The 16,717-nt window shown below is 35.9% G+C and overlaps 1 protein-coding gene across 1 annotated transcript in view; it reads left to right on the top strand.

The window, feature by feature from the left end:
- The first annotated feature begins 1,541 nt into the window (after window positions 1-1,541).
- LOC140155877 (harmonin-like) overlaps window positions 1,542-16,717 on the top strand; it is a 34,322-nt gene continuing 19,146 nt past the window's right edge. The window contains exons 1-9 of the mRNA XM_072178873.1: window positions 1,542-1,650; window positions 6,898-6,965; window positions 7,392-7,535; window positions 8,875-9,019; window positions 9,642-9,750; window positions 10,902-10,969; window positions 11,997-12,182; window positions 13,753-13,869; window positions 14,324-14,373. Of these exons, the coding sequence (XP_072034974.1) occupies window positions 1,615-1,650; window positions 6,898-6,965; window positions 7,392-7,535; window positions 8,875-9,019; window positions 9,642-9,750; window positions 10,902-10,969; window positions 11,997-12,182; window positions 13,753-13,869; window positions 14,324-14,373 (923 nt within the window). The 5' untranslated portion in view covers window positions 1,542-1,614. The remainder of the gene's footprint in view (window positions 1,651-6,897; window positions 6,966-7,391; window positions 7,536-8,874; window positions 9,020-9,641; window positions 9,751-10,901; window positions 10,970-11,996; window positions 12,183-13,752; window positions 13,870-14,323; window positions 14,374-16,717) is intronic.

Here is a 16,717-nt window from a genome sequence, read left to right as displayed (position 1 = left end):
TCTGCTTTCAGTGCGCCAAAATTCAAAATAATTAAAAAATCTAAGTGGCATTTTGACTGCAAATTTTTGTTTTGTTTAAACCACATTTGCTGGCGTGAACAACAAAACGAATGCGCCTATACTGCAGAGTTAAGCCACACACGCTAAGCGAATCGCGCTGCGTAATCAAAATATTTCGCATTCAAGCATTTCTGACTCATTATCCCGCCAATTTACTAAGCTGTCTTGAGCCATGTGACTTTTTAGAGTTGAAAAGAGTGAAACAAATCAAGCAAAAATACGAATAAATATTAGCAAGTTGTATTTTATCAGTTTCAAGTGAAAGAATGTACATCTTAGTGTTGATAAATATCAAGAAATCTCTAATTCGGGCGTGAACGAATGTGTCTTCCATTACTCTGGCCTTAAATCTTTTGCCCAGTCTTATGATCATAAAAATTTAAAGAGGTATTTTTAATTTAAATTTTAAGAAACACAGGTTATTTTACAAATTTAATAAAATATAAATCAATAATGAATTTAATTTTAAGACATATAGTTGTTTATAAAATAATAATATAAACAAATAATAAACAATAATATGGAAATTTATAACATGCAAGTCAGCCAGAGCCGCTAATGCGCAACAACAAGAATAAATGAAAACAAAGGACAAGAGGTGACCTGAGCAAATTACAGAAAATATACAAAATACTATGTATTTTAAAGAAAAACAATTTATACTACAAGTCATCTGAAAAATTGACAATGAACAGATGTGTTTTTAACAAAGATTTAATTTAAAATTGTCCAAAGTAGATCATCAATTGTCGTTCCAAAAAAAAGACAAGAAGTCATGAAAGTTTAGGAGCACAAAAAAATTGAGAAAATAAATTCAATTCACTTCCAAAGTTATATTACCCTATATCTGAGAATACTGTTACAGCATACCGATAAACTTAGACTGGAAGACAGGGCAAAGATGAGTCAATTATTACAATTCGTCATGCAAATTATCAGTTATCAGGAATTATAAAGTCAATGACACTACCATGTCATGTCGACCATTCATGCATTGACAATGCAATGCAATGGATTGAGACACATCGTCGCAAAATAGTTAATACGCAAACACAGTTTTGATAGTTTTCTAGCCCCCCAACATACAAATACGCTGATATTTCAACAGATGATACCTTCTTCTACTTACAATGACACTCTGTAATTTTAACGTTTAAACTAATCTTTGAAAATCTTAAATTTCATAGTTTTACTCACGATTCTGAAGGTGTATTGTCCTGCAATGCCTACGGAAACAGCGAAGTGCTTGCGAAATTAATTAGATGCAATAAGGGAAATTATTTTAAAGAGTTAAATATAGCTTATTAGTCAATTTTTTGGAAATAAATTTACATCTAAAATATATATTTTGATGAAATATGTTATAACGATAATTATGTCAAAGCAAATTTACACATTTTAAGTTCAATAAATATAATAATTTAGAAGTTTGTATGAACAAGGCAGGTTTGACCTCAAATTCACCAGCTTCCGGGAAATGAGGTCAAAGTCCGAAGGTTTGTTTTGATTGCTGTCAGCTGATTTCTTTAACGCCCTTTTTAACAACTTTTCAAGATGGAAAAGCGTTTGAGTCGAGATTTCAGGTCCAAGGTATGTCACAAAAGGGTGTTTTAAGCCGCAGCTTTGATTATAAATATCCTGGTCAAATTTACCTGGTGTAAAACTAAAATATCACATTAAAATTGTACACATGGCATGCATGGAACTGTGTAAGCTCTCAGCTCTGCCAAATTTGGCAACCATGAAACATGCATCATGTAGGTATTCGCTACTTGCACGGTTCCGCCATTATGCACTATGTGCGGGAGAGCCTCGAACTGGCAGCATACATGAAAGGAAGAATTATGTAACCTTACACAGAACGTTATGACTAGTTCAATTCCCATTCATGTATGCTGCCAGTTCGAGGCTCTCCCGCACATAGCCATAGTGCATAATGGCGGAACCGTGCAAGTAGCGAATGAGAGGCAAACCTTAGTTAACACATTTGCCCCGCTAGATGAGTAAACGGGAGCGGTTATATAGTAAACGGAAACTGTAAAACTGTTTGTAAACGGGGAAATGGTAAATCATGACAATATTACTCGTATCGCTTTTAACAGCTCAATTCGTCGTCTGTATTCCATAGTGGCGTATAGTGGGGCGCCGCGAATAAACAACTTTTCGAGAAAATCGGGTTTGAAGAAATGCCAATAGGCAATTTAAAATCGAGTTGTGTAAATCAGACATTCATTATATTTTGTAAATGATGTGAAATTTCTGTAGTAAACTAAATTATTAGATTTTATTGTTATATATTTTTCAAAAGAAATAAATGTACATACTATTGCTGGCAAACTGAAAATAAAACTATACGTCACTATGGAAAACAAACCTCGGTCGCTGTGTAATCCCTATGGCGTTACTTTTCGTCGTTCGTATTCCATAGTGGCGTATAGGTCCGATACGTGTACGCCACTATGACATACGATGTTTTTCATTTTTGCCGATATTTCATAATTATAAAATGTGTATAAAAAGTGGCGTATGGTCGATACGCCACTATGGAATACAAAAATGTCACTTTGTAACTATACGCCACATTTAATTAATTAATTACTAATTAATTAGCTAATTATGACTGATGAGACTTAGAAAAAATGAAGGAGAACATCATTAAAAACATATGTGCCAATTTTCAAAAAAATGACCAAAAATCACTATACGCCACTATGGAATACAGCCGACGAATTATCCCGTTCTTTCTTTCTTGCTTGCTTTTCCATTTTTTTCTTTCTTGCTTGCATTCCCATTCTTCTTTCTTTATTGCTTTCTTTCGTACCAAACTCCATTTAACTTTTTCTGTCTTTCCCTTTCTTGCTTTCCCGTTCCGTTCTTTCTTTCTTTCATGCTTTCCTGTTCTTTCTTTCTTTTTTTCTTTCTTTCCCGTATTTCCCATTCTTTCATGTTCTTTCTTTCTTCCTGTTATTTTTCTTTCTTTCCCTTTCTTTGTTATTCCCGCTCTTTCTTGCAAAATTGACAAATTGCATAAGTCAAGTAGTATAAATTTGTGTTTGGCAAAACCAGTAAGTTTTTACTTACTAATATTTCGTCCATCTCGTCGGAGGACTTCATCAGATGTGAGCATCTGATCCACTTTCCAGGGAAACTGGCTTCTGGTTTTGAGTAGTCTTACTTCCAGTCTTCAAAAGTTGGTCAAATACGTGACTTAGGAAATAAGTGCCTTCCTCTCTATTCATGGTCTTGGTCCCAAGAAGACTTAAGATACTGGGCAAGGAGCATGTCAGATAGTCAAGAGAAGTACGAGAAGCGATGGAGAAAAAATTACTACTTGATTTGATTTACAAACCTGATTAAGTTCAAGTTATTTTATTGACATCACCAAACAAATAGGTACAGTCAAGTTATACAAAAGATACACATATAGAAAATATAAAAGAGAATAAGTAAATTATAAAACTAAACTATTAAACATCTAGGTTACTACGTGCTTGAAAAGCAGAGTTTACAAAAGTAAGAACAGGTTTTATACTATCAAAATCTGTGACACTCATTATTTTTATAAATTTAACATCGTCAGTCAGATTATCAAAGTTATCATACATATCAGTTAAAATTTTCAACATATCTCTACGCAAAGTATCATAAAATGGGCATTTAATAATAACATGAAATTCATCCTCAATCATATTTAAAGTACATTTATTTATTTATTTATTTTAATCATATTTATCCAGGGTAGCCCAATTCAGCCAAATAGCTGGTCTAACATGGGCCCTGCTACACATATATACAATAATTTAAAAGCAACAATTTACAACATACAATTTATATAGTATATACAACTCTTAGACAAATTTAAAATACAAAAATACATACAATTTTCAAAGTAAATAAAAACACATCATTTACAAGTATATGCACAAAATTTTAGGACTTGAATCTTTGCTTGAAAGTCTGCATATTTGTTGAGCTTCTTAATTCATTACTCAGCTTGTTCCAAACTTCAACCCCACTGTATGAAAAAGATGATTTAAAATATACAGTATCATAACCATTCATGCAAGGCGGAAGAGCCAATACATTTGTCGCAGCTTGACTGGTGTTAACATTATGCTTTTCGTGTATATACGAAAACCTGTTGATTAGGTACTGTGGAGCCATATCGTTTAGACATTTAAACATTAACAAAGATTTGAAATACATTGCACGATTTGGAAGTGATTCCCATCCTAATATAGGAAACATTATATCAGAAGACGTAAGGTAATTGGCACGTAATATGATTCTTGCACATCGCTTCTGTAACACACTTAATTTACGCATATCTTCATTGAAGCGACCAAACCACACTACACTACAATAGTCGAACTGCGGTTGAATAAGAGCTTTGTATAAAACATTAAGAGTGCGTGCGTCAAGATATGTTTTAAGACGCCTTAAGAGTCCTATTTTACAAAAAAGCTTCTGTATAACAGAGTTAACATGATTGTGCCAGAGTAATTTAGAATCTATCTTTACACCAAGACATTTGGCACTATGAACTCTTTCAAGTTGACGATCATCAATGGTAACTGAAAAAGCAGAACATTTATCATTACGTAACTTAGGCTCACTACCAATGAGCATAACGCTTGTCTTTTCAGCATTAAGAAACAACTTGTTAACATTTAACCATGCCTTAATTGCAGAAAGATCTTCAGTGAGCTTTTTAGAAATAATATCAGTATCAGTACCATTTACAGACAGCGTGGTATCATCTGCGTACATGGATATTTTCCCATGTGATACTACATTTGGCATATCATTGATAAAAATGAGAAATAATAATGGGCCCAATATACTGCCTTGGGGAACACCAACTTTCATTTCAAGTGAATCAGAAACAATACCCTTAAAAGTAACTCTTTGCTTTCTACATGACAAATATGAAGCAAACCATTTAACTGTATCTTCAGATGCTCCAATATCGTGGAGCTTTCTTAGCAAAATATCATGATTTACGGTGTCGAACGCTTTTCTAAGGGCGATAAAGGCAACACCGGTCATTTTACCATTGTTGATGCCCGCAAGCCAATCGTCAACCATATCAACAAGAGCAGTTTCGGTAGAATGACCAGGACGAAAGCCTGATTGATGAACATTCAAAATACCATTTCGATTTAAAAAGAGTAAACATGGTTATGCATAGCCCTTTCAATGATCTTACTTATTACAGGCAGGATGGAAATAGGCCTGTAATTATTGGTGTTATCAAGATCACCTCCTTTATGCAAAGGGATTACTTTGGCTTCTTTCCACAAAGTAGGAAAAATACCCTTTGACAAAGAGAGATTCATAATATAAACTAAACTTTTTACAATGACTGGGCGAGCCAGTTTTAGTATCTTACAACTGACATCATCCAGACCTGTAGCCTTTTTATTGCTCATGGAGCTAATTTCTCTGTCAACAATATCATATGAAATACATGGCATATTAAGAACAGGTTTAACTTGAAGATCTTCGCATGTAGGTAACACATTAACATCAGCAATATTATTAACATTGTTTACATCATTAATTCTTTCATCACTTTCATTAAGTAAATTAGTTGCAACACTAGCAAAATGGCTGTTGAACACATTTGATATATCAATGTCAGATGTAACTACATTATCTCCAAACCCAACAGATGATGGAGTTGGGGAAACTTTGGATGGAATAACCTTTTTAAGTGTTTGCCATAGCTTACCAGAATCATTACAACTCTCATCTATTAGGCCCTTATAATAATTACATTTTGCAGATCTTATCATACTAGTAACTTGATTACGAACAAGTTTATAGGCTTTCCAATCACTTACACTATTAGAACGAGTTGCAATACGATGGAGGCTATCCCTATGATGCATACACTGCTTAATTTCCCTACCTAACCAAGGCGATGGAGTTGATTTAACACGCTTGGTCTTTTTAGGTAAATGAAAGTTAACAACATCAAATAACATTGAATTCCACATGCTTACCGCATCATCAACATTGTCAATTTGTTCAATGTCACTCCATGGTTGTTCAGAGAGATCATTAATGAAACTTTGATCATTAAAACGTTTAAAACAGCGATAATCAATGGTTTTATGTCGACCCTTAATTGGCTTGGTTTTTCTTATAGCATAAATTAGATAGTGATCACTGATTGAAGTTTGAATCACACCACTTTCACTAAAAAGCTCATCCTTTGATGTAAAAAACAAATCAATAATCATAGATGACAAATTCTCTTATGAGGATCTAGTTTAGGTATTAAATGACGCCCCTTTTCAATCATCAAAGAGTGAGCACTGAGTCTTAATCTACTGAAATTTGATCTAAATGCTTGCGATGAAACATAAGAACATAATTCTCACAATGAAAATTTGTTTTGAACAAACAATAAGAACGAAGTTTAGGCTGATGTTGACACATAAAATCTAAACATTGAACTTCATAATTGGATTGAAGATTGGAAAGAATATTAACATGAAAATTGTGCTTAGTTAATATGTTTGGTTTATCCCAAATATCTAATCTATCTATACTAGCAAGAATTTTCTTAATACCAGAAGACCATGAGATAAACCAGTATCACATAATATTCTATTGTCCAAAAGAGTATCAATGGCTAGGGAATTATTCCCATGTAAACAATGATTATTTAAAGACCACCAATATTTAACAGATAAATTCATCATAAAAAGATTAATCTATTCACTGAAATTGCATAAGATCGTTTTTGCATAAGATTATGGCTTTAATTTCTGTGGGTATTCAAAACTTCATACCGTATTTAATACCTTTGGCTGTTTCTCTTTCTAGATTCTGCAGCTTCTTGAAGATGATGTAGACCGAGAACTCTTATTCAAGGCACTGCATGACTACCAACAGTCAGTATTGATTTTGTTCACTTAAAAGTGTTTAAATTTATTTTTATTTTGCTCACTGTATACATAAACATTTAAGGGGGTAGGGGATTTATTTGGCAAATTTTTCAGGCACATATTTTAAAAATCTTATTTTGTGTAATTTTGGGCAATTTTCTTCATAGACATGTTTAACACCACAAACTGACTGTTTCTAGGAACAAGACAATCACCCTCATAATTTTTTATTATGTACATTGTGGCTGTGATGGTTATAGGCTGACTAGGGTTCTGCATCTATTAAGAGCTGTGTCCCTGAATGAGGCTAAATGGTTTATAGGGTCTCGATCGACTCAAGGTGGAAAACACCGTACATTACAATCGGACCATAACACATTTGACATGAAAAATGTTGACAGCACTCATTGATGTCCCTTCTTTTTTTCACAGAGTACGAAGTGTTCGTACTTTGGTAGCACAGTTGAAGGAGATCACTGTTACTCCAGATCGCCTCATCCTCTATGATGAGATTCGGCCGTTCATTGTCCCTAAGCATCAGGCAGAATATGATAGGATCATTCCGAAACCACCAAGGTAAGCAGATCATGCAAATTGCATACAGTACGTAGTATGCATTCAGTTTATAGCCAAGTCATGAATAAAGATAGCATCAAGATAAATGCTGCTGTAACCAGGCTTGTAGCCAGGATTTATTTTGGGGGGGTGCTGATTTTGAAAGAGTGGACCTTTTTTTTCAAAATTTGGACCTTTTTGGACTGGGGGGAGCGGATTTGGACATTTTTGGAAAAAAAAAGGCATAAAAAACCTATTTTATTGCTTGGTATGCTCGTAAATGGGACTTTTTGGGCCTTTGGCATTAGGGGTGTAGCACCCCCCCCCCCCCCCCTACACACACACGCCCACCACACACCCCTGGCTACGGGCCTGGCTGTAACTACATCAGTTTATTATCTTCAATCCATCATTCTTTTGTTTCAATTAAGGCCAGCATCCTTAGGCTTCCAAGCCCCCAAGTCTAAAATATTTTGTGTCCAGTCTTGAGTTGTGTTGAGATCATTAGAACATGAGAACATGTTGTTCAGATAATTATTGAGTCACAGAATATGGAGATGAGATATGGTAGGAAACAAGAAGGGATCCTGTATGCCGACTTCAAGTACTAGCAGATCTTTATTAGAGGATGGTTCAATTTCATCCCATGCTATTTCCTCTTTGATTAAATAACCTTGACTTCCACAACCAACCTATGGAGTTTCATGCTTATATTTGGATTCCTTATTATATGAGAGTCAAAAATGCATTGTATACAGTGTGAATCTCTCTCTCAGCTTGGCTTCGCTAACAAAGATCTAAAAACTGTTGCCCATGTTTGCTACAGGCTCGCTGTTGACTGATGAGGCCGATGCAGGACAGGCAGGTCTGACTGCAGTAGTTGCAGATCAGTGGGGGTCCTGTTGGTGCTGTCTTTTTGTCTCTTTCTCTTGTCCTCTAGCTGTGTTCTTCACGTAACTTCAAAGCAGAGACAGCTTGATGGATGCACCATCACTGGCTTCCCACTGATGCCAAAATTCCTATCTTGATAAAGAAAAAGTGATAATGCAGTTGTTGAATCCTCCTCCTTTAAAGTCACAATTTGCCAATATTACAAACCTTTTCTGGTTATTTTTATATATGGGGAATCAGTTGGTACAATGTACCTTAAAATACTGCTAGACACCAAAGCTGTTAGGACTGGGGCACATGCTTTGAAGTTGTGATGTTCACTTTCGTGCTTGTAGGGGAAAATGACTCAAATATGAAAAAATTAATCTTATACATAGAAAACAAACTGTTATTTGAGGAACAAGGTTTGTTTGAATAAACTGTTGTTTGAATAAACTTATGATGATATCTGGCTGTTTGTTGCATGCAGTGAGAGGACTCGCATTATACGTCTGGTAAGCAGCCCTGGATCCGAAGGCCTTGGCTTTAGATTTGTGGGTGGCGTAGAGTTTGATGTTGGCATCTTTGTATGTGATGTTCTGCCTAAATCACAGGCAGAGAAAAAAGGACTCAAGGTGAGTGACAAAATCCATATACCCTGTGTGGAAGATATGTCCCTAACCTTCCACACAGGGAGTGTGAATTTGAAATGGGATTACCTAAACAGTTGTCAACTCCATTTGAACTCTACACCCCATGTGTGGGATATTATGGTAATGTTTTCCATTGGGAATGTATTGATTTCAATTGGAATAGTCCATTCTTTGGACAAATTTGAAGAAATTTCTCAAAAAAACTTCACAGATTATAGAAAATACATAACAGTGTTTGTTAGATCATTAAGAAATAAATGATGTGATTTCTCAAAAGAACTTCACAGATTCTAATAATATATAACATTGTTTTTAAGATCATTAAGAAATAATAATGATGTGATTTCGCAAAATAATCAGAGAAATATATATATCCCTTTTCATATAAGTCCACAAAAATTTTGGGTCAATTATTTTAGTTATTAGTAGGACTGACAACCTGGTTGTCATCATCATAACATTATGAACACAACAGATTGCCGAATGAGTTTACTATAATAAACCGTCAAGCACTTCAGGTGATGTTACTAAAGGTTTATATGGATTCTATCCAGCAATATGCCATGATCACAAAGGTAAGATGTCCTCGCTGTGTTTTTTACAGGCTGGTGATGAGATCATTCGTGTGAATGGCTACAGCATCAATCAGGCCACCCACAATGAGGTCTTAGCTGCAATGAAACTCCACAAGACTCTCATGCTTAAAGTCAAACGTAAGTATTGTAAACCAGGGATGTGTTTCAAGGGAACCAAGGAAAAGTCAAAAGTATTAAAGTAGCTTTACGGTATTGTAAACCAGATGTGTGTTACAATGGAGGGCAGAGGAACCTGTAGATAATATAGCTCACCATCCTTCAGTTGAACAACTCTGCATTCTCTCCTGTAGACACAACTTTGTATATCACTTTGATTTAAACATATTTTTTGAGAAGTTATTATATAAAACTTGCATTAAAGTTGGTATTTAAGTTTTAAACAAGTAAAATAATTAGTATTTAAGTTTTAAACAAGTAAAATAAACTTGAAATTGTTGTTGCAGCAGTGAAAGTTAACAGCACAAAAAATTGTGTTCTCTGCAGCGGTGGTGTATAGCTGGGGGTTGTGACACCTGGGGCTAAGGACAGTGGCGTAGCCAGTGGGGGGGCCAGGGGAGCCGGTGCACAAAAAGAACAAATTTGATGTTTATCGATTGGAGGGGGCACAGAATTGATGCTGAATTGGTCAATTTGGAAACCCCTAAGGTGGTGCCCAGGCATGTGTCCCCCTTGCTACACTGAATCGATGCTGAATTGGTCAATTTGGAACCCCCTAAGGTGGTGCCCAGGGCATGAGCCCCCCTTGCTACGTGACTGTACTTTGTAAAACTAGTTATCATCAAATTCATCACTTGCTTATCACCTGTTTATTGTGTAAAAAGAACATGGTCACGCCAGGGTCAGGCAATACGATGGGGTTTCTTTAGTGAATGAGGTGCAAATGATGTGATTCAATCAGCCAATCAAAAAATGCCAAACTTATCAAATGAAATGTGTAGATTCTGAAGTGTAAGTAAAAATAAAAATACTTTCATTCTGTATCATCGTCAACTCCCCAAGTCTTGTACCTCAAACTTTCTTCAAATAACATCAAATGGTATATTATATCATGATTACAGTGACTTTAGCCATGTGATAGTCTTTACTATCACATGGCATGAAAAGAACCCATGTGATATCATGATATAAAACAAATATTACATGCCAATATTTGTGTAATAGTAAAAATATATCATTCGGTCAAATTTTGACTGATCTATTTCACTCAGCGTAGAAAAGTCAAAATAGAAAAGTCATCTTTCTTTTGTCTTATGCAATATCATTTACAGGTGTAGGCATGTACCCAGTCAAGAGCGGAGCTCTGGATGAAATTTCTTGGAAACTTGCAGCTGCAAAGGTTAGAAGTATGCATATGGCATATTAGGGATGTACTTCACCAGCATGACAGCCAGTAGCTGATAACTGTGGAATAGGCTGTTACACTTGCAAAATGCCTGAGTCCATATTGAAACACTTGTGTTCATTTGCTGATTACCATTTAATAATTTTTACCATCAACCTATGCCATTTGATGGATTTTACCATCCCAAAGATGTTCATAATATGTTATCACCCTTAGCCAGACATATTATTTGTGCAGGTGCAGGGAAGAGATTGCTTCCTAGGATGACTTGTGCATGTATGGCCTCATAGACTTGCCAATTTAGTTCCTGGTAAATTATTTAAAAATATGAATTAGGTTACAGCAAAACTTGGTGTTATGCTGACAAATTAGTTTAACATATTCTGAAAAAGTTATAGCTTTTATATATAAGTGATATAAAACAAATATAATCACACATGAAAGAAAGATGGATGTTGTGATTATATTTTAACCATAACACTCATAGACAGTTGATATTTGTATATTATATTGCACTATTTTTCAAATGTTTCATAATAAAACCGTTGGAAAAAACTTTTCCAAGTCTTGGAAAGTTTGAATATAAGCACATCAGAAACTAAATTGATAAAATTACTCTTTCTGTATGTCCACTTACCTTGGGCTGTACTTATGACAATAGACACATGTCAATGTACCATGTAATACATTATCACCTTTCGCGAGGACTAATGCCCATATCATACTTGCAAGGAGTGAAGCATTTTTTGTGACGTAACTTATGTCGGAACAATGATGGCCGATATCTGATAGATAAGTCGCTAGCATGCCCTAGTGTCAAATCACAGCCACCTGACTTGGTGCTACGTTGCTAGTCATGACTTATCATTAGCAAATTTTGAATAGCACACTGGGATTGCTAGTATGATATGGGCTTAATATAATCTAGACATGTATGTAATACTGGTGAAGATGCTTCCATGACTCCTGATTTTATAACACACAATATTGTTTGTTTGTCTTCTTTACTGTTTTTTATCAGGGAGGTAGCCAGCCTGTTGCTGCTAAACCCAAGCGCAATGTCATAGAAAATGATCGCAAAGTGTTTGCTAATCTGGAACCTGGAATGAAGCTTGGCTGTGGTATTGGTACTGGTACTGATGGTCAACCAGGAATCTTTGTTCATAAGATTACCAAGGGTTCTATGGCTGAGTACCTTGGATTCAAGGTAATATGATTTATGCATATTGAAAAATACCAGATTACATGTACTACCATCCCTACATAACCTGAGAAGTGCCTTACATGGTTTGCCAAGCATGAATTAGAAAAAATGGCAAAACCTGCTTTGCCTTGCAAAACAAAGAGATGGTTTAGAGTTATCTCTGGTTTGTCAATATGTGAAAACCATAATAATATCAATATAAAACCTCTAGTTTTAGGCGCTTAATGACCATTCCCATGTTAACCAATAGTGGGGTGTTGGATATTTTTAATCATACGTATATGAAAGCTTTTTGACCTACTCTCCCTATGCAAAGCAGGTTTTTGACCAGCCCTATTCATGGACATATATTTTTTTGCTCTCCGCCCCCCATCATGTTAGGTCTCAAACCTAATGTTTGACTAAATAAGGAGGGTGCATAATTAAGGTGTGTGTGGGGGTTGATGGGGTGTGCGTACGTGTTTGCGGGCAAACAAGGACACACACAAGATTTTTCGCCCTAAACTGCGGACTTACTTCCAACCGAGGACAGTCCGCAATCTCAAACTGCTGCAAAAGACCTCACATGCATGCTAAATGCTTTATAATGCTATTTGCCTGAAACCGAGGACCACACGTGTAAAAACCACCGTCCGCAGGTGATGGCTAAAATTCTGTTTCGTATTATACACACAAAAAATCCGCCATTTTAGTCCACGGTTAGGCGATGAAAACATCATACACATGTCCTCGGTTGGCGACAAACACACACAGGGGTGTTTGTCGCCATGTTTACCTGCAAATGAGGACACACACAAGATTTCGCTATTAAATTGTGGACTTTACTGTATTTAGTCCACATATGTCTGCAGTAACCAGGTCGCAGTTACATGCCAAATACATGATGAAGATATGTCCACTATTGTGCAGTGAATAACAACCTTGGTTGGCAAATGTATCTTTATATACTACTAGATTTCGCGGTTCTCGTGATAGGCCTATTTCTAATTACCCAAACACCCGTTACCCATATACATGCCCTGACCTTTTAAACTACTATGAACAGCTCTCTTTGTTTTGTAGCTGTGATGCTTAGGCCTACTTCTGTAGTTATGTAGGCCTACCCATAATCTGGAAACCCATCATTCGCTTCTTCCAAGCCCTGTCCTGCTACCACATTGGAAGACCCGAAATTAGTATCTGGACGTGGATATAGGCCGTTACTAAAGTAATGTAATCAATCGGGAGAAATAGGCCTATTGGTCCGATGAGATGCACCTGTTAGTGATGCTTTTTGATGCGCGCACTGTACTCCGCGCCCATTGATACTCCGCGATAGCACACCGCGAAAGCACGCGATAGTGCACAGCGAACGGAACCACGCGAACGCCGATAGCGCCATGGACAGACGGACGGACGGACACGCCATAATTAGTATTAAGATGTATCATACACAGCTTTACACATGAAAAATCCACCTTGGTTTGTCGATTAAACATCAATTCAGACAGCCTTGGTTGAACAGTAAACAATGTTCAAAACATTTTAGTGTCATCTAAAAGTATAATTTTGATATTCCAAATTTGTTGTATAGATTGGAGACCAGCTGATTGATGTGAATGGTGAAAGCTTCCTTGATGTAACACATTCTGAAGCAGTGGTCATTTTGAAGGCCAGTCGCCAAATGACCATCACACTTCGGACCATAGAGGTGAGTCAGTGGTATAATGTGCATCACAGTTCACTAGTGTATCCTATTTTGTCACAATTTATGCATACAATGTACTTCAAACTTGAATATTTTCCCCAAAAATGGTTTATGGCTTTCAACTTATTCCATGTACTTTTTCATACATTGTTTGACTTGAAATAAACAAGTCCATCAGTACTGTAGAATTGCTTTTAAATCATGTAAGACATATTGGTGTCTGTGTCTAATATCAATATAGCTTAAGATTGACAAAGAATTGAACCATGCACCTGTCTCATCAAACCTGTCTCAGATCAAATAAGTAGTAACATATGGTCAGTATCTTTGCAGCTCATCCTGCAAGTGGGCTGAATCATCTTCAGTCAGAAAAGTTAAGTGGGGCGTAAATCATGGAAAGTATGAAATTGATTGGTGACAAGTAATCTGATGTTGTGTGCATTTTTATCTATTTCAGTATGTAAGAAATGCTCCACCTGTCGCTGCTGTGAAACCACCTTCATTCAGGTGAGTAGTAATGAGTACATGTACAAATATTTCTTTTTCTTGGATTTGTTTTCTTGAAGCATAAGTGTTACGACCACAGACTACTACAGACTAATCACCAACAGGTAAAGTCCCAGCATTACAAGTCAATGAGGGCCAATCATTCCATGATTTGCGACATACGAAACTGCAACCCACATACGTTTACGCAATGCTCTATTGCGTAGCACAACAGCACCCAATGTTTAAGACACAAGGTCAAACAATTGGCCCTCATGAATATCCAAGATGTTGGTGAATAGTCTGTATTAATAAATAGTCTGTGGTTATCACACACTTGTCTGTGATTGGTAGCACTATGGTCTATTATTGTTGACTCCTTGTTATCTTGGCATTGCTCTGCCCTGTTATTATATAGGTCCCTATTATATTTCTCCAATAAATAGATTTCATCATTGTTTCTTGGATTGTGAAAATGCACAAAAGTTAACCGGTGAGGAACATCTACAACCATGAACATTTATCTAGTTTTCCACATTGTAGCATTTTAGCCTTTTCAAATATGATAATGAAACTTATTATTATAGTCAACTGCATATCTTATCAATCAAAATTTCAAATCAAAATTTCAATCAAAATTTATGATTATCGGATGGATGTGTGTAAATGCGAGTTCCTTTATTTTACAAATACCCAATAATAATGTGCCCTATATGTGATGCAATCAAGCAATTCTTGCTGTCAGACAATTCACAATTTTAGTTTTCTATTTGGTTGTATCAGCCATTTTCAATGCTACATTCTGAAGAAAATCCATTAAAAGTGGAAAATGTTTTCCAGAGATATAAGCAGTTGAAAGAATTCTCAAAACAATAGAGGCCGTCAGCCTTTCGCCATCTTGTGGGTACAAATGATCTGTGTGTTCATGCGCCGGACACATTGAAGACCTCAGACACTTCCTTTTCACTTGCAGCTCTCTGAATAATATTCGTTTTGAAGAGTATTTAAAGCTGGAGCGTGACCTCGGTGACCCTTTGGCAAACATTCATAGCAGGTGATTTAGATATAAAAATATGTTTCATGTTAGGTACCCCCGTAAGTTGGGAAGAAGGTGGTAATTGTTTCGATATATTTTGCAAATCCTTTTTAAAACGTGCATGGACATATAGATCATCGATTATTAAGGAAATATAAAATTAACTGATAAAGTGATGCTAGTGAAATTTGTTTAAATGTTCTTTATAATTAATTTGTTTAATTGTAAACCTATGTATATAGGACTCTCTTGTACATATATAATATGATTGTAAATATAGTTTAAAATTCAAAATAATTCCAAATCTGTTTCACTATAGGCCTAATACAAATAATGATGCTGGTAAAATCTGTAGGCCTATCAAATGTACTTTGTAACTTGATTTGATTTGATTTAATTCACCTATGTACATATGATTGTAAATAGTTATGATTGTAATTATTGTAATATAGGCCTACATAAGTTTGATTTCGTGTGCATGTGTGTGAGGTTATGTATGTGTGATATGGGTGTGGGAGAGTAAAGGTGAGAGGGATGAGAGCGTGGGGGTGTGCGTGATTTGATTTGATTTGATTTACCTTTGTACATATGATTGTAAATAATTTTGATTGTAATTATTGTAATATAGACCTATATACATAAGTTTGATCTTGTGTACATGTGTGTGAGGGTCAGTGTGTGATATGAATGGGGTGAGTAAGGGTGAGAGGGATGAGAGCGTGGGGGTGTGCGTGAGTGGGTTGTGTATCTTTTATACATTGTACATTATTTAATATTTATATTGATTACTATGAGTTATTGTTGTTGTTGTTTGAAATGTATTTTTTGTCTTTTATATGAACGCACCGCCAATTTAGGCGTGTGCCGCTGATTCAAAAGTGTCTGTTCAAATAAATAAATAAATAAATAAATAAATAAATAAACTACGCGCAGGGCGCAACTTGTCACACAGCTGTTATCGCGTATCAACACGGTGATTTTGCTGTTCACTCATGAAGATCGAACGACCATCACAGCGTGTACCCACAAGATGGCGGCATATGACGTCACGCTGACGGCCTCTATAGAATACAAAAGAAATCCCTTCCATCATTTGGCTATATCTCAAAATCATTATTTCTGACATCCGTCTCATTTTGCTTGATCACGTCACATATTTATCCTAATTTTATCTCTTACATCCTATATTTGCCTTGTACATCCTCCAATGTTAAGCCATATTTATTTGTGAAAGGTTGTGTTGAGTATTGCAAGGGAGGGTAAGTACATGCATGCTGGCTCCTTAGGTATATCACATAGTGGGCTATTCTAGCTGAATTTGTACACCCC

Source organism: Amphiura filiformis, chromosome 6 (genome assembly GCF_039555335.1).
Source record: "Amphiura filiformis chromosome 6, Afil_fr2py, whole genome shotgun sequence".
Classification (NCBI taxonomy): domain Eukaryota; kingdom Metazoa; phylum Echinodermata; class Ophiuroidea; order Amphilepidida; family Amphiuridae; genus Amphiura; species Amphiura filiformis.
The sequence above is the reverse complement of the archived record's forward strand: the minus strand, read 5'-3'. Positions and strand labels throughout refer to the sequence as shown.